Genomic DNA, 22,421 nt, shown 5'->3' with positions numbered 1-22,421 from the left:
GCCTTCATCTAAATATGACAAAAGCAATCTGCAATAAAACGAGGATTTTGACTGGGTCAGTGTTTATATTCCATCTTTTACATACAGAAAACAGTTCAGAAAGAGATCAAATTATCATCATTTATGTCAGGCAAGCTTAAAAATCAGTTGATATAAACAGGGCCTAAGTATAGTTCACACAGAAAAATAACATAGTAAGCTCCTTCTTCACCCTTTAAATCATGTATTCACAGGCAGAAATTTCTAAGAATTTTAAATGAAACATCATAAAGTTATGCATTCATGTCTGTCTATATCTGTGTTAAATCTCTATGATCTCTAAAAATGATATAGATAGCTATTAATTTTCCTATTTCAAAGTAGGTACACTTTTTATGGATTCATGCAATACACTGCAATAAGACAAAAATATTGATTATATAAAGCTTGTATTGAAACAAAATTGAGAATTAAAAACCAGAGAAGTGCAAAGGAGACCTTATTTCTTAAAGCCCTTCTCACCCTAGCAGCTTTCTATCTACGTATTTACCTTTTCATTATCAAAGAGAGAAACAGCTTTAAAATTATGATTAAAAAAGTAGAAATCATTATAAATCAGAAACACTCTTTCCACTGATATATTTTCTAATTATGAAACATAAAACCTGAAACATAAAACCTGGTCATTGTATTAACTCAGAAGAATATTTTAGAAATTGCTGGTAAACTAAAGTTAAATCAATAGAATGAGTTTCAGGCAGAGCTCAAACTTCACTTTCTTTTCTGTTTTTGTTACTGAACTAAAGGAAGAGAAGCTGCCTTCTAATATTCAAATGGACACACTGTTTTCAGTCACGTCAGGATCCAAGTATGTGTATGGCAGGTCCAACACTGAGTTTCTGGCTTTGATCTCTGCACTCAGCCTTTTGAGCTCTACTTGGAAATCCTTTATTTTTTGGCAGGGAACCTCCTCAGTGAAATGCTCCTCTGGGTACTGGCCAAGAAAGATCTGATGAGATAGATATGAGATCACTGGCATGTTTTGCTTCTTCCACTCAAAATGCATAGTTGTATGACTTTTGAATTTGACATTTTGATGTACATTACATAACTTGAACACTTACAGAGTCAGAGGACTGCTTGCTGAGTAGCCACATGACGGCCATGCCATGAACTGTTGTTTGAATATTGGGGAATGTATCTATCATGCTTTTTTCACTTGCTTTCCCCTTTTTAGTTGGTGGGGGAAGCTGCAAGGTGACAGGACTATTGGGCATCCAGGCCCCAAAGTCGTACTGCATTGAAGGAGTAAAGGAAAGGTCATTAATAGGCTCTGAAGCACATAGCAGTGTGATATTGGTGTTTGGTCAAGCCTGGAGAGTCAAGGGGTGTAATACACATTAGGCTCTAACTTGATTAAGGACAAACATGAAGGAAAAGAGTGCATCCTTAAATTGCTGACCCAAAAACTAGAAATATTTGATGAAGAGATCTTTAAGAGCTTGAATGAAGGTGACTGGACTAGAAAGGGATCTCAAGATTGCATTGTAGGTAGCCAACACCACCCCTGTTTATTGGTCATTCAGTGGACATTGATGGCTTCTTTCACTCCTCTTTCAAACAATCTCTGTCTTCTCTGTCCAAAATGTGAATACCATCAACCCTAACTCTTTTGATCTCTACAGCCACTTCATAAACACATGGGACAACATAGAAGAGTCACGTCGACAGGCAAGACGTTCAAGATGTTCCTCTGCATCTGAACAACAAAGGTCACTCTTTTGAGGATGCCAATGTTCGCATTTTGGACAGAGAAGACAGATGAGTAATGAAAGAATTCATCTTTGTCCACTGTGGATGATCATCCTTGAACAGAGGTGGTGGTTTATGACACCAACTGTCTGCCATCTATAATCCAATTTTGAGATTCCTTCCCAGACACTTTAACCATCTTAAATTGGTCAGAGTGGGCACGCTCCATTTTGCTTAACTATTTTTAAATCCCTGTAGAACTGGAAACACGTAAGCTACCGCAAAATTTTTTTTTTGCATATGAAACCGGAGGAGTTGTGCTTACATTTTATGCCATCAGCTTGTCCTAGGTTACAATTTCCTTCCACATATAGCAAACGCTCTGTGTCCACACTACCGTTTTCAGTAGTTTTCAAAGAGTTGTGCATCCACATTGAAATGGCCAAAAACGCCTATATTCAAGCACAAAAGCGAGTGAGAATTAAACAATTTGAAGAAAAGCTATCTGGAGCATGTAAATACTGATATTAATCTTTAATAGGGCTGTTAAAATTGAGAGCAATCAAAACAACTGCTGTATAATGCCCTTTGTTCAATTGGTCACATGACTGCATCACATGACTAAAATGCGTCATCGTTTTAGAAAGTCTGCGTTTTCCAGCGCCCACACTGCGACAGGACACCTCCAGTTTGAAATGTATCCATTTTCGAGAGTGTTTCCAAAACACTGTGTTTTTCCTTGAGGAAAATGCCGGCTCAGTCTGGAAAACGATGCATTTTCGTTTGAAAACGCATTCGTGTGGACATAGCCTTAGGTCAAATGGCCCAGGATGTGAGTGGGCACTGGTTCTTATGTAGCACTTGCTACTCTCCTGGAGACTCAAAGCACATTTTCCTATGTCTCCATAAGTGCTTTCTAACATTCACACTCCACTGGATGCATCATAGAGTTACTTAGGGTTAGCATCTTGCCCAAGGATATTTGGCATACAAACTCGAACTCGACAGGGTTTGAACCACCAAAATTCCAACTAGTACGGAGCCTGCTCTACCACCTGAGCTTCAGCCATCACTAAAAATTTAATGTGAAAAGCAAGATGGACCTGAGATCATCAGTCAAGCCAGACTCTAAAATTAATATTCTCTTAGGACTTAAGTATACTTACCTTTTATAAATTATCCTGCCACTAACAAAGGAACACTTGTTAACTGAAGTGTTTTCCCAAATTGAGAGAAAAGTATTCATGGAGTTGGCAATAATTTATTTTGCTAACTAAACAATGCTCCTTTGCCTTTAATGTCTTGAATAATGCTATATCATCCAGGTAAGTAAATTGAGGTTGATTCTGTTCATCTAGATGTAGCATTTTCAGTGGAAGAAACATTTCGTCACTCATCCAAGTGACTTCTTCAGTCTCAGCTGACTGCAGGTTTCCCCAACCTTTACGCAATTACTGACACTAGTGCAACTGAAAGGGATGTGAGGTCAGTTCGTTTATCATGAATATGCAAACTGTCATGACCTTTGATCAAAGGCAACTTTTCAAAGCCCACTGATCTAAGACCATTGATCAATGGCCATGAGCACTATTTAATGAGAGTTGGGGAATGGCTTCAATCACAGCATTGTAAGGCGGTGAAAGATGTACCCTTAGGCCTCCTTCTCGATTCAGAGATGTTTTTTCCCTTCTTGTGTAAATGGCCTCCTTGACTCCCTGTGTTCCTCCCTGTCCAGGATGTGTTCAGGTAGCTGAGACTGAAGTCACTTGGAGTAGTGACGTTTCTCCACTGAAAACTTTACGTCCAGATGAACAGAATCAACCTTTTGGGGCTTAGCAATTGAAATTTGTAAAGTGATTGTAGTTTATTTCTGATATATTGTAAGGTGGTTAATCTTACCACTTTAAGGTCTTGAAGGTTCTTGCATGGCCTTAAACTATTACAACCTAAATAAATGAAATTAAATGATGTTAGAAGGTTTCACCTGCCCAGAGTTGACAGCTGAGTGCTGGGCAGAGCAAGTGAAGATCACCATGGTGACGAACTTGACCATCTCATCCACAATGCTGAATTTCTGTGGAATTCCTGATGATCAGAACAAAAAGAAATGGCATTACTTCAATACACTGGGGAAACCAAAGTAAAGTTGTATCAAAATTACAATATTGTAGGTGCACATAAAGTTCTATTATCATAATAAAGTCTCACATCATGCTTTGGTCAGTGTATATAATATATAGGTAGTCCAAATATGCCAAAAACTTTAAACTGCTCTAAATGCTCAGATTCACACATTTTTTAGGATGGGGTAAAGTGTCCAATAGTAGGGATCACTACTAAACTAAACACTACTTACACTTTTTTTAATGCTAAAGTGGGAGTAGCACAAAGGTAATCCACAGGCAGTAACAGACTGCCCATCTACCTGCATCTACCTGTTGTTTTCAAGGAAGTAGGGTACTCCTGATTTTGCTGTTGTTGATCTTTTAGCCAGTGGAAGAGACAAGTGAAGTTATGACATACAAAATGCTGAAGTGGATCAAAATGTTAAAAAAAATGTTTCCACCACAGCCAGTGTCTGTATTGTTCATTCTATATTTTTAGTCTTTGATTTTTCTTCTACATTTCTGCTGTCTCCCCCTTCTGTTTCCCAGCCCCTTGTGAACCAATCAGAATTTGACCATGGCCATTCATGCTCAGCAAACTGCTTATGGGATTTTGGTTGACTGCATGGGAGCTTATTTGCAGTGGTTTCTAAACTGAAACATGTACGCAGACGGACACATTTGTGGGACCGTAAATCACGTTGGGTTTTCACCCAAATTCTGCTCAATGTCAAGGTCATCCTTCTTGTCATTTTTACAGGCAGTTTTTCACATTCACTAAAATCTGTACTGATAAAAGTTCTAGTTTGGACTGTGATGTTCAGAAAATGAATGCATTCTTGCACCCCTTTACCACTGAAACATAAATGCCATCATTAAGTTTAGTTATGGTATAAAAATGTAAGATAGTTTAGAGCTGGTCAAAAACTTGGGCCACACCATTGACAAAGTATATCTTAGTGGTCAATAATAGTTGGTGAATGAGAACCAGTTGTCCTAAATTGATTTACAGGATTTTATTTCTCATTAGTTTGTGCATTATAGCCAGTGAATGACAGAAAAAAAGCTATAACTTTGCTTCTGTACTTTGATGTTATTTTTTTGGTAGGTATTACAATAACCTGTGAACTCGAATAGATCATGGACCAAACGACTTGGATCTATATATTTGAACTGCAAATCAGGCATTTAAATTCTAGTAGAGTTAAAATCTAAAATCACAGAGCTTTAAATGAGCAGAGTAAGTCCAAAATAAAGCTCACCTCTGCTTGCTTGTGAAAGGAATCCATGTTCATAAATGTCCTGAATCCACTTCTGCAGTTCAGAGTCTTTCTGGACTTCAGCATCAGTCTTGTAGTAGGAGGTGAGAATTTCTTTCACAAACCTTTGAAATATAGAGCCATAAGCAATGAAGCACAATCCCAATTTAAATACAGATTTCTTAAACACACTAGACCATAAAATTTGTTAATGTGTATAAAATGTGCTATTTTTTCCCCAACCTTTGGATCTTTTTTATATGAAAACTTTTATTTTCTACATAGTAATGGATGACAGTAAAGGAGGCAGGGTATGAATTTTTTAAGGTTGTTTTCAAGAAAACCAAGCCATGGGAGTACCTCAAGTCTACTAGACCCTAACCTTAACCTAAAAACAAAAGTCTTATAAGAACCCTCGTGAAGCTGATTCTGATCATCTTCTTGTGACGTTTTTAGTGGGAGAATCGCTCTGTCACTCATCCAAACAATAATTGTGCATAGTGACCGAAACTTGTACCACTGACTATCACATGTGTTGGGGGCTGTCAGGTCACTTTCATGATCATTAAGAAGTAAAGTGACATTGCCATTGATCAATGGTAGTGTGAAAGGACTCTAACTATTTTTTGGAGGTCTGAAAAGGTTACTCAGGGCGTTTTAGACTCCAATGATTTAATTGTCATCTATTTTGGAGCAGTTGTTTTGGTGCTGCCACAGGCCTGAAAAACAGCCTGGCTATTCCTGTTTATCAAACTCCCTTAACTCTAGAACAGTGGTTCTTAACCTGGGTTCGATCGAACCATAGGGGTTCGGTGAGTCGGTCTCAGGGCTTCGACAGAGCCTCCACCGCGGGGTCCGGACACACCCGAATTATCGTGTAAATTTGTGATGACACGGCCCCTTTTGGCCATCACTGGCTGCAGATGATCATGCTACACTGCTTGGCGGAATTTAGCGCGCAGTAGTCAACGTGTGACTGTCGTGGTAGTAGTTCGTGTGATTTTTTTGTTAATATTTTAATCCATACTAACTATGTCGGGAAAAAGAAGAAAGTGGTTGGACGAATATGTACAATATGGATTCACATGTATCACGGAACGTGATGGGAGTGAGCGTCCTCTCTGCATAATTTGCAACGCCAAGTTGAACAACTCTAGTCTCGCACCAGCAAAACTAAAGGAACACTTCTTGAAGCTGCAAGGAGACATTGAATACAAGAACACAACACTTGCTGAATTCAAGGATGAAGAGAGACAGATTCGATGAAAGGCCCACTCTGCCTGCTCTTGAATTTTGTATCTGTTAACAAACCGATCCTCACAGCATCGTACGAAGTTGCTTACCTGATCGCAAAGCAGGGCAAGCCACACACCATTGGTGAAACACTCGTGAAACCAGCTGCATTAAAGATGTCGAATCTGATACTCTGAACAGCGGCCGAAGGTAAATGATTCCAAATTCCTCTTTCAAATGACACCATCAGCAACAGAATAGAAGACATGAGTAAAGACATCTTGGCTCAAGTATTCGCAGATCTGATTTCAAGCCCAGCAAAATTCAGCCATCAACTCGATGAGAGCACAGACGTTGCTAATCTAAGCCGGATTAGCTTTTCAAAAAAAGCTACCGTTATGGAAACGACGAACAGAGAACAACAACTTCGCAAACTTCCCCCTTCTGGACAACTGTGTAAGTAAGATCGAAGATGTGTCTGGAATCGGAGATATTTCTGTATTCACGGAACTGAAGCAAACTATTGCAACGCACTTAGATGAGCTTGCAATGTCTCTCGACAGATATTTTCCTACGAGAGAGTCATATCCAGCATGATCCATGGGTGAGACAGCCATTCACTTTTGCTGATTAGACAGCAGATGTCAATGATAAATACTTTGACGAAATCATTAAATTTCAGCAGAGCCAGGTTCAACAGCAACTCTTCAGAACAACAACGCTCTCAAAGTTTTGGTGTCGACAAATGGACAAGTATCCAGTTATTGCTAAGTAAGCCCTGGATTTTTTTATGCCATTTGTTACAACATATCTTTGCGAGCAATCCTTTTCGAGGATGCTGGACATAAAAACAAAGAAAAGGAACAGACTTTGCTGTGAAAATGACATGAGACTGGCACTTGCCAAGGTAAAGCCACGCATATCTGAACTGGTCTCTCAAAGGCAACAGCAGAAGTCACACTGATTTGCAGGTATGTAATTTGTTGTAAGTTTGTTCATTGTGTTGGTATTGTTCTTTGAACAAGGTGATGTTCATGCACGGATCATTGTGTGCACCAGTAAAAAAACACATCTATGTCTTGAATTTGAAAAAAAAAATCAGATTTTATTTTTCACTAAAGAGGGGTTCGGTGAATGCACATACAAAACTGGTGGGGTTTGATACCTCCAACAAGGTTAAGAACCACTTCTCTAGAAGGATAGAAAGAAATTAGTTTTCTAATTATAACTTCAATAACCATACTTGCTCATCTATCTTCTTCTTGATTTAAAAAATGTAATAAAAAGTGTATCAGAATCTCCTGAGGGATTTTTTAATGCATGCCAGTGAACCCATTCTCAACCACAACAAATAGATTTGAGTTCTATTTTTTCTTTTTTTTCCAAAATGTTGCTCTACATCCAGTTACACAGCCACAAATAAAAAACACAAAGGGAGATTGAGTCTGAATGCAGTCCCAAATGGACGGTCTGGAGGAGGAATAATGTGAGAGACAGTTCTGGGGACTGGCCTTAAGGAGGAGTAGCAAAGGAGAACCTCTCTGGAGGTTGAGAAGGAGACCAGCTAAGGTGGGGAAGCCACACTAGAGGCTTGCAATAATAGACACAGTCCTTGTGGATGGCCTCGAGACAAGAGACCAGAAGAGAAGATGGAACCCCTCCTGTGGCTTGATAGGGGGCTAGTGACGGTCAAGGAGACTGGACCCCTCCAGAGGTTTGGCAATGGCTAGTTGCAGAGGCTTCACAGGTGGTCTAAAAGCCAGTGGGTGGAGTGGGGCAGTTTATCATGGTGGACAGCAACAACAAGGCAGGAAAAACCAGGAACCAGCTGTTGAGGCATACTCCATGCAGTGGCCAAGGAAGAGGCTGGTGATCAGAAAGCAGGGCATTAGACTACAAGATGGCCTTCAGAGAAGGAATGGAACAGTTCTTGATCCAAAGCATCTGCCAAACATTTTCTGCTCTTGCTCTTGACGAAGGCGGTCGCACTTTTCTCCTCTCCTCCTCTCCCTTAGCTTCCCTGCTTAGCCTCTTATGTCCTTGTCTAGTCTCGTGTTTTTTGTATTACTTTTCCCTGGAACACTCTCTCACAGTCTGTTCTCTAAAACCTAAAAGTGGAATCATGGATTTGATCAACTGGTCCCTAAATGCAATTGACACCCCTTTCTCAATGAGAAGTTTGGGCTTGGGTGCGCCTGAGTGCTGAAGATATCTACCTATTCGGAACCATGATAACAGGGTTCTTGCTGATCGGAGCTGGTTTGGCCCTGACTTATCGAAGAATTAAGAAAGCGGAACCGGTTGTTCAAACCCCCACAAGGCTGCAGGCTGGGATTGAAACGATGGGAAGAGGTGTGAGTTTCTCAAAATGGGCTCATTGAGTGCAGCATGGATAAGATCTTGGAGAAGCTTACGGCTGCCGTGAATACTCACAATAAGATCTCTGAGTGCAAACTGGATTACATCTTGAAGAAGCTCACTGTGGTCGTGAGTTCTCAGAATTGGCTCTTTGAGCACAAGAATGACAACATCAAGGAGAGCAAGTTTGATAACATCATAGAGAAGCTCATGGCTCTCCAACGGGAGATTGAGAGATCAGTGTTGGACTGTTAGAACAGCTTTGAAATTCATATAAGTTGTTTGCACTAAAGTAAAAAACACCATCACTTCATGCGGATACCCTTTCGGCGCCAGCTGCAGTCTCAAGGCTGGAGCCAAACAAAAACACCCTGATAATGACTGTGTTTAGACTGTTCCTTCCCAGTCCACGCAAGGCCACCTGGGCTGGCTGGAAGACTGTTTACTTAGCCTAACAGGGCGAAGGACACTGTCTCAGCTGAACTCTGCACGTGGCGAATAAAGCCTTGATTGATTGATTGATTGATTGATTGATTGATTGATTGATTGATTGATTGATTGATTGATTGATTGACAGCGTTGTAGCATGGGCATTTATGGGTGCCAACCAGGGTTTTAATAGTTTTGCAATTTTCATTAGTTTTTAATTTTATTTAGTTTTGACTTCAGATTTTCAATTTTATATCAGTTTTAATTAGTTTTTACCAATTGTTTGCTAGATTCGTTTTTTTTTTAATCTTTAGTTTCAGTTTAGTTTTGATTAGTTTCAGTTATAGTTTTAGCTGTGTTTGCAATAATTAAGTGAAACAAAATCCCAGTTTCATCATATCAGTCATGCTCTTCTGCTTATCCTTGGGTATGTTGCTATTCCAGCTACCATACCCTGCACCCTGGACAGGTCGCCTGTCTGTCGCAGGGCTAACACGCAGAGACAGACAACTCACATTCCCACCTATGGGTTCTTTAAATAAATAAATAAATAAATTAGGGCAGATGAACAACCATTGATACCAGGCAACTTGTTTATATTATTGTATTTTGCACAACTCTGTTGCTTGTGAAGCTCGCACACAAGAATTTCACTCACATGTGCTGTACCAATGTACCTGCACATGTGATGTGACAATAAAAGTGATTTGATTTGATTTGATTTGAACTATAAAAGGTATATCTTAGCCCGAATGAGACTATTAACTCTTGCAGCACCGGGTGTTCATATTTTGGTTCAAGTGAATTGATAAACTTCTTGAAGGCTCACACAGTTGTGTAGATATCCCCGTCCTGTTGTCTCGGGATGCATCACACTGCCTGGCCTGGGGTTAGAGTCTGTTTCTGGGGATTAGGGTTGAGTGTGCTCCCTTACCTTCTCAAGGTAAGCTAGGTTAGCCTTCTTGTGCGAGCTTTTCAAGTGCAGTTTAAGGATTGTGGGATTTTTTTTCCTTATAGAAATGTCCCTCATAATTAGGGATGGGTATCGTTTAGGTTTTATCCGATACCGGTGCCAAATCGGTACTTTTTAAACGGTGCCGGTGCTCAAACCGGTGCTCAAACCGGTGCTTAAAGAATGGAGAACACAAAATTGGTCCAAAAACCTCTCATGTTCAGCTGTTTTTTGTAAAAAGATAACAATGTTAGCCTTTTCTGCAGCTATGGGGCATATATGGCATCACTCTTGGCTGGAAGCAGTGCTTAAACAATGGAAAAAACACAAACTTTGTCCAAAAACCTCTCATGTTTAACTGTTTTCCACTTTTTCTTTGGTCATTTTAGCCTTTTTGGCCAGGGTGAAGGGAGTATCTGCCATCAAACAAGAGGACAGCCGCATGTAGCTATGATGATGTTTGCTAGTTCACCTTACATGCATTAATGTAATAACGTGGTTAGCCTACTCAACGTAAATTACACACGAACAACATTAAGCTACTCACGCAGAGAAGAACGGCTGCTGCTGCCATCATCATCATCATCCTCATCATTTCTGCTACACTGGCAGGACTAGGGGCCAGGACTCTCCTCTTCGTGTTTTTGGGGGATGTTGCATAACAGGCAACCCACCCGCAGTAGATGTGCTCGGTGTGAGGTCTCGTAGCAAGCTATCAAATACGGCACATTTCTGGGCTTTTAAAAAAAATGCTATGCGTCGCCAGGTGTTTCATCAGATTTGAGGTGTTACCTCCTTTGACAGTATCACAGTATCACCTTAAAGCACTTGTTGCAGGCTGCTGAGTTTGCATATTTTGCTGTGAAGTACAGCCAGACTTTTGACCGCTTCGCCTTGGGCATTTTTAATCTGTAGCTCTGCTCTAAAGGAACGTACGTAACTGGCCCACCTACTATCCTCGGAAACGTAAAATGATTGGCTAGAAGTGTATCACAGCTCAGGAAAAAAAAGCACCGAAATAAAGCACCGAAATGTGCGCTGCTTTTCGGTCTGGTTACTACCGTTTATGTCAGAACCGACACCGGTACCCATCCCTACTCATAATTTGTCGCTTTCCACTACAAGACACTTGCTTTATCCAAAACACAGCCATATTCAAAGTAATCCCAAATTGGACCTCTGCGCTTTCTCCTGACTTTTCCTGACATGATTCTGCGCGTGGACGGAGCAGCAACACAGACGATTTGACTAACGTACTTGCCACCTGCTGGCATAATGAGACACAGCAAGAGAAAAACCTGGAAACTAAACTTCATTTTCACCCTTGACTATTGTATGACACACACACATCAATGAAAACTAAACACATTTTTGCTATAAATTCAATTAATTTTAGTTCGTTTTGTGAACACTCATTACAGTTTTAGTTAGTTTTCCTTTTTTTCGCAAAGTCTCGTTTTTAGTTTTATTTCCATTAACGAAAATGTTTTTTCACTTCTAGTTTTTGTTATTTCGTTAGTATTCGTTAACAATAATAACCTTGGTGCCAACCGAACCAGAGCACTAGTATTTATGATAAGACTGCTGATAGAAGTACCAGAATGAGTTGGGAAATGTATAAAGCTGTGCTTGCTGCTCAGATTTAGCTAAATGCTGCAAAACTGATCAGACAGTTTCACAGTGTAAATAGATAATCACAAAAGAAACCCAGAACTATTTTAAGCTAAAGAAATTAGATTTTCTTCCTTAACCACAGCCTTCACCTGATCCTAAGCCAACAGCGCATGCTTTTTTAGTTACTGAAGACAAAAGTGAATGTAGACAGACCTACAAACAAGAAGCAACTAAAGATGACTGTGGTAAAGGCCTGAGCATCTCAAGGAGAAAGCGTAGCATTTGGTGATCTCCATGGCTTTTCATCTTCAGGCAGTCATTGGCAGCAATGGACCCAAGCATTAAAATCTGCACCTGTGTTTAAAATTAAGTTATTCAAATTAATTTTAAGCCCCTGACAACAAGTTACTATGTTTAAACATGTATAAAATATGTATAAACAGCTAGTTCAATACTTTGTGCTTAACCCCTAGAGTTAAAGCTGAAAGTCTGCACATCTTGATGGACTGATTTAAAATCCATTGCTGTGGTGTAGTAAGACAATATTATAAAAATGTTGTTACACTCCATATATTTCTAGACATAGCTCTATATTTACCACCATACTGTAATAAACTGTTTGACCCAAATTTAACATATGAGCATCCTGATAAGGCTTTTTATTTGAAAAAAAAGTGAGTTTTTCCCCACTGCTCCACAAACTGACCAATTAGGCCTAACCTGATAGTTAGACTAATACCTCTTTTCCCCTTTTACCGACTTGATTCTACTCTGTCTTGGTCATTTTCCTTCGCAAATGAGTACAGTGTGTGGGTGGATGGGTGGGGGGGGGGGGGGGGGGGGGGGGGGGGGGGTTGAGCAATGTGGCAGAAGCTCCCATTATGTAATATGTATTCAACACAAACAAAGCAATGCGATGGTATACTGCCCCTCTGACTTTTCTTTTTGTCAGACTGAGGAAACCACGGTGTTGGGTTTTGTGTTGCCCTTTCCCTCATTTCCAGGTTTCAAATATGGAAGTTTTGATTTTTGCAGTCTACTGATGTCACATTTTTAGATCAACTCAGGTTGCTTGGAACGCCAGCCGAGTAGGTACTAAACAAAGTATCTGGTATACCACCTAATGGAAAACGCTAAAAATAAAGTTGACCCGAGTAAGCACTCAGAGGGAGAATTAGAGAACCTGAAGATGATTTCCCATCATCCCTGTAGTAGAAATTTGGTACATCTTTCAGCCCACGTTCTGCAATATCATCTGGGATACAGAGGGAGCTGTAGGTCAGGGAGGATAACGATTTCTGCAGGATTGTGATTACACCCTTTCCACCAGAAGCTGCATACTAGAGAACAGATACAACAAATACAAGTGAGAAGCAAATACTGTACACAATAGTAAAAAAGAAAATGTTGTTTAGGTTTTGGTCTGTTCAGTGTGTTGGTCTTTTCGTACCCGAGTCAAAACTCCCGTCTTAGATATTAGAAGTTGCCGAGCTAAGACGTTAATCTGAAGTGTGTAGCGAGTGTGAGGCATCAGAAGCTGGCAGAAAGGGAGAAATTTATTAGTAAGAAAATTACTTTTTCCTTCCTTATTTGATGATTTCAACGCAGTCATGTGAAAAAGAATTTTTAAACAGGTTTCTATGCAGTCTTGTGAAATTCTTACTACACTGTTACCTCTTAATAAGAGGGCCAGTGGCACCCAGTTGCTGCTGATGAAATGCACAAAGCCAAGAGGTTTTGAGAGATGTTTTTGAATTTTGTTTAAGCATTGTATTTTGGATTATCTTTGTTTTAGGATTCTGGTCTCAGTATAGTCGCAATTCTTTTTAGTTCAGTCCTTTATTACAGCTCTGTGTTTCCTGTTTGTTTTCTCTGGACTTTGTTATCCAGGTCTTAGTTTTGTTTATATTCGATCTCATATTTCTGTTATAATGCCTCCCGTGTTCCTTGTGCATTCTTGTGAAGTCACTCTCGTCTCAGTGTTTGTTTACCTTTCTGTTTTTGTTTCAAGTCTATGTTTCTGTTCATGCATTCGGTTTTTTCCCATTTTATTTTGGTGGTCTTTTGTCTCTGGTGCCTTGTGTTCTCCCTCTGGCTGTTTGAGAGTTCCTGATTTTTTTTTCTCAACTTGAGTTATTTTTATAATGTTCTTTGGACACATGAGACTAAAGTAAAGATGTTTGATGACAATGCATAGCACCACATTTGACAAAATGTGGTGCTGTGCATTGTCAGCACAAAGACCTTGTACTAACTGTTAAGCAGAGTGATGGAGAAGTGATGAGCCAGAGGAACTGGACACTACATTAGTGCTGCTGCACTGACTTTCCACATCTTTTCCTTTTTGAGAAATTGACTGGCACTAGTTAGTGCTATATTCAACTCCAAGGCACAAAAGACTTAGACTGTTTAGCCTCAGTTACCTTGTACAGTGGATGCACCATGGGCAGGTTACGCAGCAGTGAGACTGTAAAAACCTCAGCCAGCAGGTGTGTGCGTAGCAGGTGAACACTGACTTCATAGAAGTTGAAATCTGCACTTCTCACAAAGATTTTGGCCATCAACCAGTCATACTCAGAATCAGTAGGAAGGAAGATTGGGTTGTCCTTTGCTGGTTTCTGCTTTAGCTGAAGAAGAAGGAAGAGATATGCTTTTAATTCATTGCATTTGATCTATTATCCTCATTATTTGATGAATAACCATATTTTGGTTACTTATTTAGGTGAGTTTTGTCATGTTCCTGGGTCTTGACTCAGAGGGTTAAGTGTTTTTGTCTGTGTCCCGCTCCGGACGCTTGGCATATAGTTAAACTCATCCCATACTGTTTGAGTTTAGCAGAATTAATTTTTCGTTTAATAATGTATTGCTGATTGCTTTTTTGATGGCCAATTAAATTATGCAGTCACATTATAAATAGCTGCTATCTGAGCATCCCTCTCTTACTTACCTGTTGCCCTATACATCCAGGTCTCTGCTCATGTGGCTTCCGTAGCTGTCACAGGTAGGAGTCATGTTTACGCCGCTGCTTCCTCAGTCTGTATTGGTTACAGCTGGTTAAAGCTGATTGATTCTGCTCATGCTTTTGTAGAAACTTCCTGCGGATGCTTATACTCTCAGAAATATGTGTCTCAGTAAGATGTGGTGTTTATCCCCTTGATTCTGTAAGTTTCCCTACTTCTGGGCCCAAGGTCTTAATGCATTCATTCAGGCTGCTCTTTTTAATGTGCTGTAACACTTTGTATCTTGTTTTATTTAATATAATGAAGCCTCATCATTGGGGTAATTGGCAACCTCTCTGGTTTTTTATTAGCATCATTTATATGCAGCACATGTTCAAGCTCAGTTTTTAAAACCTTATGATGTAACTACAGTCAATGGGCTAACAGTTTACCAATACACCAAATATCTGAATGCTTCAGAGAAGAGTCAGAGCTCAGGATCAGCAATTTTTCAATTTCTCATAGTGAGTCATCCAAAATATGTAGTAGTTAGATATTACTGGCTAACCTTGGATTGGGCATGGATAATCTCAGATGTTCTCTTGACTCAAATTTAGGCAATGTTCAGTATCTTCTCCCAGCAGGGAAATCGGGGACCCTCACATTGTCTTTTTTTGTTTGGTTTTTTTGGTTTTTTTGGGTTTTTTTTGGGGGGGGGGGGGGGCTGATGCTCATCCTCCATCCTCAATGTGCTATTGTTTATATTTTTCTAACCATAGGTCTATAGGTAGCCACCACGTAGCAAACCATTATATGCCAGCTAGCCCAATTTCAATAATGCTACAAACATTGCTGCTGTTTAGTTTTCTGCCGTGTGTTCTGTTTCTTTTTAGAAATCCATTTGTGTTCTTTTTTGCTTTGCCTTTTATGGGTTTTTTTGCATCTTAAGAAGAAAGTGTGCCCTCTTGATGCATGCTAAATCATTCAGGTCTGAAAAAACATTTCATCACTCATCCAAGTGACTTCTTCAGTCACTGCAGGTTTCCCCAACTTTATAAACAGTACATTTGCACAATGACTGAAACTAGCACCACTGACTAACGATGGGCTGCGAGGTCAGTTTCTTGATCATTAATATGCAAAGTGTCGTGACCACTGAATTACAGCCATGATTGCTGTTCAGGGAGTTGGGGAATGGAATCACAGCACTGTAAGATGATGAAAGATGCACCCTTTGACTTTGTCAACTTTGTCAAGCATTAGTATTATTGAGTGTTGAACTCACCTGAATAGCAATTGGCATCAGCTTATTATCAGGGGTTTTCTGAAGCAGAATAAGAGGAGCCATCAGATACTGCTTCTTTTTGTTGATGGTGTTTGGTTGCACTCCATCCAGAAGTTTGTAGTCACACAGGAAGATGTTGCCCTTCTGTTTGGAATTCCAGAAAGCATTACTGATGATTTTATGTCATGCATGCAGTTTGAATATTACAATTATGAAGTGAATGTACCAGTAAGATCAGCCAGTCATCATTAGTTCAAGAGAATTAAACACTTACCATCATTTCGTCTGCCAGACTTCCCCGACCATGGAGAGAGACCATGTCACCAGTGACAGGAAAGTTCTTTGGGAGTGCTTTACAGCATCGGATCAACATGGGGTTGACACCATTGAGAAACTGATAGCCAAATAAAGAGTCTTCCTTCCAATGTTTATGAACAAAGTCTGGAAAAATAATATTTTTTACTTGATTTTGGAATACAGGAATCACCACCTAAAGAGTCTTGATGCATGCTATATCATCCCCAAAAGGTTGATTCTGTTCATCTGTTCATAGCGTTTTCAGTGGGAGAAACGTTTAACCACTCATCAAAATAACTTCTTCAGTCTCAGCTGACTGCAGGTTTCCCCAACTAAACAGTACATTTGCACAATAACTGAAACTAGCACCACTGAATGAACAATTGGCTGACTCAGTTCCTTGATCATGATCATTACTATGCAAATTGTCATGACCACTTAATGAACAGTCGCGGTGCAAAAGTACTGTTTATAAGTTTGTGGAAATCTGCAGTCAGCTGAGCCTGAAGAAGTCACTTGGATGGGTGATGAAACATTTCTCCCACTGAAAACGCTACGTCCAGATGAACAGAATCAACTTTTTGATCCTACCTAAAGACAACATAGTGCCCAGAAATCTCCGATGACACAGGGACAATTGGGGATTTCCCTGAAGGAAGTTTTTTGATCTCCAAAAACCTTTGTCTGTTGTTAAAAAACTTCTAGCTGGAACAAACACTAAGTTGCACTGGGGTGGTCTACAGCTTAGTACAAAGGGGTTGGGCTCAGAATTGGAACTTCCAACTCTGAAACCATAGTTCACAGTCAGAAAAGGATGGATTGCACAGATCACTGCATTAAGATGAAGATAGAGGTAACTTCAAAATCACATGCAAAGAAACGCACAGAGGATTAACAGCAGATGATCCAGCAAAGTCTACAGGGAGGTCAGGCCTATTTATGCACAAGCACACACATAAACACACATAACAAGTGAAAACTAACACAAAGCATATGCAGGAAGTCAAACTGATGTTGGACACAAATGAAAACAAAATAAAAAAAAGGAACAACCCAAACCTGAATTCAGATGGCCAAACATCAAGTACAGAATAAAATAAACATGAAGAGTCTGAGGATGAACAGAAGGCAGAGGAGGGGCGGATAATAACACACTGAGGGAGCTGAACACTCAAAAGATTACAAACTCAAACAATAAACTGTGGTTTAATACAAATGTAGCCAAGTGTACAAGTATACAGATAATAATATTTTCTACTTTAGTTTAAAAAAATATCAGTTTAAGGTGAAAAAAGAGCTCTAAAAATTTCTTTGAATGCATGTTCTTTGTTTATATTTATGTTAAAACAAAAATGTTATTGAGTAGTTTAATTTCATTGTTTACACAGTTTCCTGTTTTCTGCATGTAGTGTGCACTTTAATTTGTTCATTTTGGTGATTTGTGTCATTGCATATTTTGGTCACCAGGGGGCAGTGCTTAAGAGTTTACTGCAGTTTTACCAAAACTTAGAAAAAATGCATCTTGGGAATTACTGTTTTTTACAAAAAGGTGATATCATTGGCAAGAAATCAATGATGCAAAGGACCTGCACGTGCACCTTAGGGCGGCTATTTTCTGTGTGTAGGGGATAAGTTGTGATATCATATGTGTTCTCCAGTATCCAGGTTTGCTGAAATATTGCTGTGGAATCCAGAGGCCACTGCCATATTTCTTCTTTGTATATATTTCATTTATTTTACCTCTTTTATTTCTCTGGTCCATTTTTGATTATTCTGTCTTCACCGAAAACAAAAGACTGCACATTAAGAACCCCAGTAATTGTGTCCTGTGAGGTTATTCATTTCTCAGGCTATACAAATAAGGAATTCAAAACTAATATTTTAACAGTAGAGCAATCTAGGTTTGTACTCAAAGCTCATTTTAAACTGAACTGTGAACAGGAAGTCAAAAAATACAACAAGAACTAATGCTCAGATTTACTTGTATGATAAAAGCACAACTGAAAAAGACTAAAAATGATCAAAACGTTCAAACACTAGAATAATAAACAGGAAACTGACATACATTGACTAAGAGTCCAAAAATCAACACAAGAAACAGACTAGAAACCATTCTTGTTTTTAAGTGTAGTTGAATATATTTGATTTCCGGTGTACTCACCGGTACATTTTTCGATTATTTGGATTTATTTGGATTAATTGGATTATTTGGATTCAGATTTGAATGAACAGGAACATTCACACTCAGGACCAGATCGATCTCTGCCAGAGATTGACTTGCAACGCTTGTCCTCAACTTCTGTTATTTCAGCTGAATGTGTTCTCACGTCTTCTTCTCAGTGAGCTGCACTAGCGTAACTGTTTGAGCTATTTTAGCCTACCTGTTCGTTGCTCGGGCCGGCTTGGCTCCTTTTCCTCCACATAATCGAAGATGTGGACCAAGATGTTCCTGAGCTGGTCGGCACTATTTTGGATTCTCCTGATGCTCGTCTACCATCCTACGGCTGGACTGCTCCGCTATACAGCCGCTGAGCTCCTGCGCCTTCGCGGGCAGCTATCGCTCCCGTCGCCGGCGGAGCTCCACTACCACCCGGCATCACTTTCCAGCCTCGCCGGAGATACATCCATCGCGGGTCCCGCAGGATTTTCCATAACTCCAATGGAACTAAATCGTTCTGGTCTGCTACTTGCCGCCCTCGCAGGAACCCTGATCGGGCTGTTAACCATCGATCTCTAGCCCACCTGCCCAGGGCGCCCACCGCGATTAGCAAAAAAGAAGATACTCCACTCAACTTCGGTCTTCTAAACATTCGTTCATTGACAAGTAAGGGACCTCTCACCCAAGACCTCCTATCTGACCGTAAGTTTGACTTTTTCTGCTTAACTGAAACCTGGCAACAACCTGATGACTTTTCTCAGCTAAAAGAATCTGCTCCTCTGGGGTTTGTTTACTTTTCTAAACCCCGCTGCTCAGGTTGTGGGGGTGGTCTCGCAATCCTTTTTCGCCAGCACTTGAAAGTCCTGCCAGTTAACGTTGATACCTTTAGTTCTCTAGAGGTCCTTGCATGTGAGCTGACTGGACCCATTCCCACCATCATAGCTACTGTATACCGCCCCCCCAAACCTAACCCTGTCTTCCTCAGTGACTTTGCTAATCTACTAACCCATCTTTCATCTCTCTCCCCAAATGTGATCTTGGTGGGAGATTTCAACATTCACATGGACAATAATGACCTTCTGCTCACCAGAGACTTTTCCTTCTGTCTCGAAGGCTCTGAATTTAAACAATTTATCGACTTTCCCACTCACTCTAAAGGACACACCCTGGACTTGGTCTGCTGTTCTGGTCTTACTCCCTTGAATCTTTCTGCTACTGAAATCCCCATAACTGACCACTTCCTCCTTTCATTTAACCTTACTCTCTGCTGCTCTTCTACCAAGCCAACCCGTCTCATCTTGTTCCGCAACATCAAGAACATTGATATGGACATTCTCACTACCAGTTTGGACAATGTTCAGATTCCGGACTTCTATTCTACTCCTTATGATTTGTTGTTATATTATAATAATTGTCTATGCACTGTCCTTGATTCTCTGGCTCCTGTAAAAACCCACTCTGTTTCCTTCGCTCGCTCTGCTCCCTGGTTTACCTCTGACCTCCGAGCTCTGAAGGCCAAAGCTCGGCAGATAGAGCGTAAATATAAGAAATCTGGTTTAACTGTTGATTCAGAAATCTATAAATACCACGTACTTCAGTATAAAGACTCCATCAACAAGGCCAAACAAAGCTTCTACTCTGGTATTATCAGTTCTTATGAGGGTAATACAAGGACTCTGTTTTCAGTTCTCAACAAACTAATTCAACCCCCCAACGCTTTACCACCACACTTCTATTCCTCTGAAACCTGCAACTCCTTGATGCTGTTCAGGACTACGAAAATCAATAACATCCACCAGCAACTCAGATCAAATGTTGTGTCTACGCCCTCTCCAGAACCTTTTCTCCTTTTTGAGCCGTTTTCCACTTTTCATCTTCCTGATTTATCTGATATTTCCGAGTTCATATGTAAATCAAAGCCTGCCACATGTCATGTTGACCCCATGCCCACAGGGCTTGTGAAATCCTGCCTCTCTTCTTTACTCCCACTCATTTCTGCTATCATTCACTCTTCTCACACCACCGGTATCGTTCCCTCCTTATTGAAGACTGCTCTAGTCACTCCTATACTGAAAAAACCTTCTTTAGATCCTAACAACTTTAGCAACCTCCGTCCGATTTCCAATCTACCCTTCATTTCTAAGATACTCGAAAAAGTGGTTGCAGCTCAACTTCATTTACACCTGGTTAATAATAACATCTACGAGAGATTTCAATCTGGTTTTCGCTCATGTCACAGTACCGAAACTGCTCTACTTAAAGTCACTAACGATCTTCTAATCGGAGCTGACTCTGGTCTTCTCACCATTCTCGTCCTTTTAGATCTGAGCTCAGCCTTTGACACCATTTCTCACTCTGTCCTTCTAAGCAGACTTTCCTCTCTCGGCATCTCTGACACACCCCTCGCCTGGTTTCAATCATGTCTCCTCGACCGTTCCCAGTTTATTCAACTAAGATCATTCCGCTCTCGTCTATTCCCCGTCACCTCTGGTGTACCCCAAGGCTCAGTTTTAGGCCCTCTTCTCTTTATAATATACATCCTCCCTCTAGGTACCATCTTCCGCAAATTTGATCTTCAGTTTCACTGTTTTGCTGATGACACCCAGTTATATCTCTCTTGCAAACCTGATTCCTCCCTCCCACCTTCTTCCCTTACAGAGTGTCTATCCGAGTTAAAATCCTGGTGTACCTCTAATTTTCTAAAGCTCAATGAGGATAAAACTGATATCCTCCTTATTGGCACCAAATCCAACCTTTTGAAGGCAAACCATTTCTCACTTACCATCGATAACTCCACAGTTTTCCATTCTACTCAGGTTAAGAGCCTTGGTGTCATCCTAGACAGTTCACTTTCCTATAAATCTCACATCAATAATCTCACCCGTTCTGCCTACTTCCATCTACGTAACATTAACAGATTGCTTCCTTCTCTTTCCACCTAGTCTACGTCCATTCTTGTCCACAGTCTTGTTACCTCCCGTATTGACTACTGCAATTCTCTTTTGCATGGTCTCCTCCAAAAATCCCTCCATAAGCTTCAACTGGTTCAGAACTCTGCTGCTCGCATTATCACCAGAACCCCCTCTTACCAGCACATCACCCCTGTTCTTCAGAAACTTCACTGGCTGCCTGTGAAATTCCGGATAATTTTCAAACTTCTTCTGCTCACCTTCAAGGTCATTCATAACCTCGCTCATCCTTACCTTTCTGACCTGTTAACCACCACCTGTTCTGCCCGTTCACTTCGTTCTTCTTCTTCTATCCAGCTTACTGTATCTTCCTTCCGCCTCACCACCATGGGAAGCAGAGCTTTCAGCTGCTCTGCTCCCAGGCTGTGGAACTCTCTGCCCCCAGAAATAAGAAACATTGGTTCTCTCCCCCAGTTTAAATCCCAACTCAAAACTCATCTGTCCAAATCTGAATATTCACTGTGAATCCACTGTTTGTTAATTTCATCTTGTGCTTTTATTTTATTGTTCTTATTCTGCCATTGTTTTACTAAGTGTTTTATCCTATTGTAAAGTGTCCTTGGGTGACTTGAAAGGCGCTCATAAATAAAATTTATTATTATTATTATTATTATTATTATTATTATTATTATTATATAACATCGTGAAGTATGAGCAATGTTTGAGTGAATGAACTTCTGATGATTTGTTACCTGTTACTTGAGTTCGATGAGCGCATAAAAGATGACTAATATCATCTATGTGAGTCCAGTTTTTCTTTAACTCAGCCATTTCAATCAGTTCCAACTCTACCAGTCTAGAAAAGAAAAACATTACTTATTATGATGCTTATAATTTCATTAGATGTGTAGAGATAAAAAGAGATGTGTAACAGGACATGAATACTTCACCCTGTGACTGCAGTGTATTTCATCTCTGCTGTCTTGGTCAAGGAAAAATGGACATCATAGGGCAGAGACTGAATGCTGTTTCCCTTAATGCAGTGCGGTATCCCCTGTGCATATACATCCCAGCTGGGCACGATAGCGATAACAGAGTGGTGAGTGGAGAGCCTAATTACCAATGTATCTGCAGTCTCAATGAAGATTATAT

General features: G+C 40.2%; 1 protein-coding gene across 1 annotated transcript in view; it reads right to left on the bottom strand.

Annotated features, from left to right (window-relative positions):
• Positions 1–616: 616 nt before the first annotated feature.
• LOC309700822 (hydroperoxide isomerase ALOXE3-like) overlaps positions 617–22,421 on the bottom strand; it is a gene marked incomplete at its 5' end in the record, with an annotated part of 22,646 nt that continues 841 nt past the window's right edge. The window contains 11 exons of the mRNA XM_082524657.1: positions 617–988; positions 1,104–1,274; positions 3,716–3,816; positions 5,099–5,236; positions 12,844–13,021; positions 13,132–13,218; positions 14,105–14,308; positions 15,906–16,049; positions 16,180–16,346; positions 22,022–22,125; positions 22,220–22,342. Of these exons, the coding sequence (XP_082380783.1) occupies positions 809–988; positions 1,104–1,274; positions 3,716–3,816; positions 5,099–5,236; positions 12,844–13,021; positions 13,132–13,218; positions 14,105–14,308; positions 15,906–16,049; positions 16,180–16,346; positions 22,022–22,125; positions 22,220–22,342 (1,597 nt within the window). The 3' untranslated portion in view covers positions 617–808. The remainder of the gene's footprint in view (positions 989–1,103; positions 1,275–3,715; positions 3,817–5,098; positions 5,237–12,843; positions 13,022–13,131; positions 13,219–14,104; positions 14,309–15,905; positions 16,050–16,179; positions 16,347–22,021; positions 22,126–22,219; positions 22,343–22,421) is intronic.

Source organism: Aulonocara stuartgranti (assembly GCF_965226115.1).
Source record: "Aulonocara stuartgranti genome assembly, chromosome: 23".
NCBI classification, from domain to species: domain Eukaryota; kingdom Metazoa; phylum Chordata; class Actinopteri; order Cichliformes; family Cichlidae; genus Aulonocara; species Aulonocara stuartgranti.
Note: the sequence above shows the minus strand (reverse complement) of the source record. Positions and strands in the feature narration are given on the sequence as shown.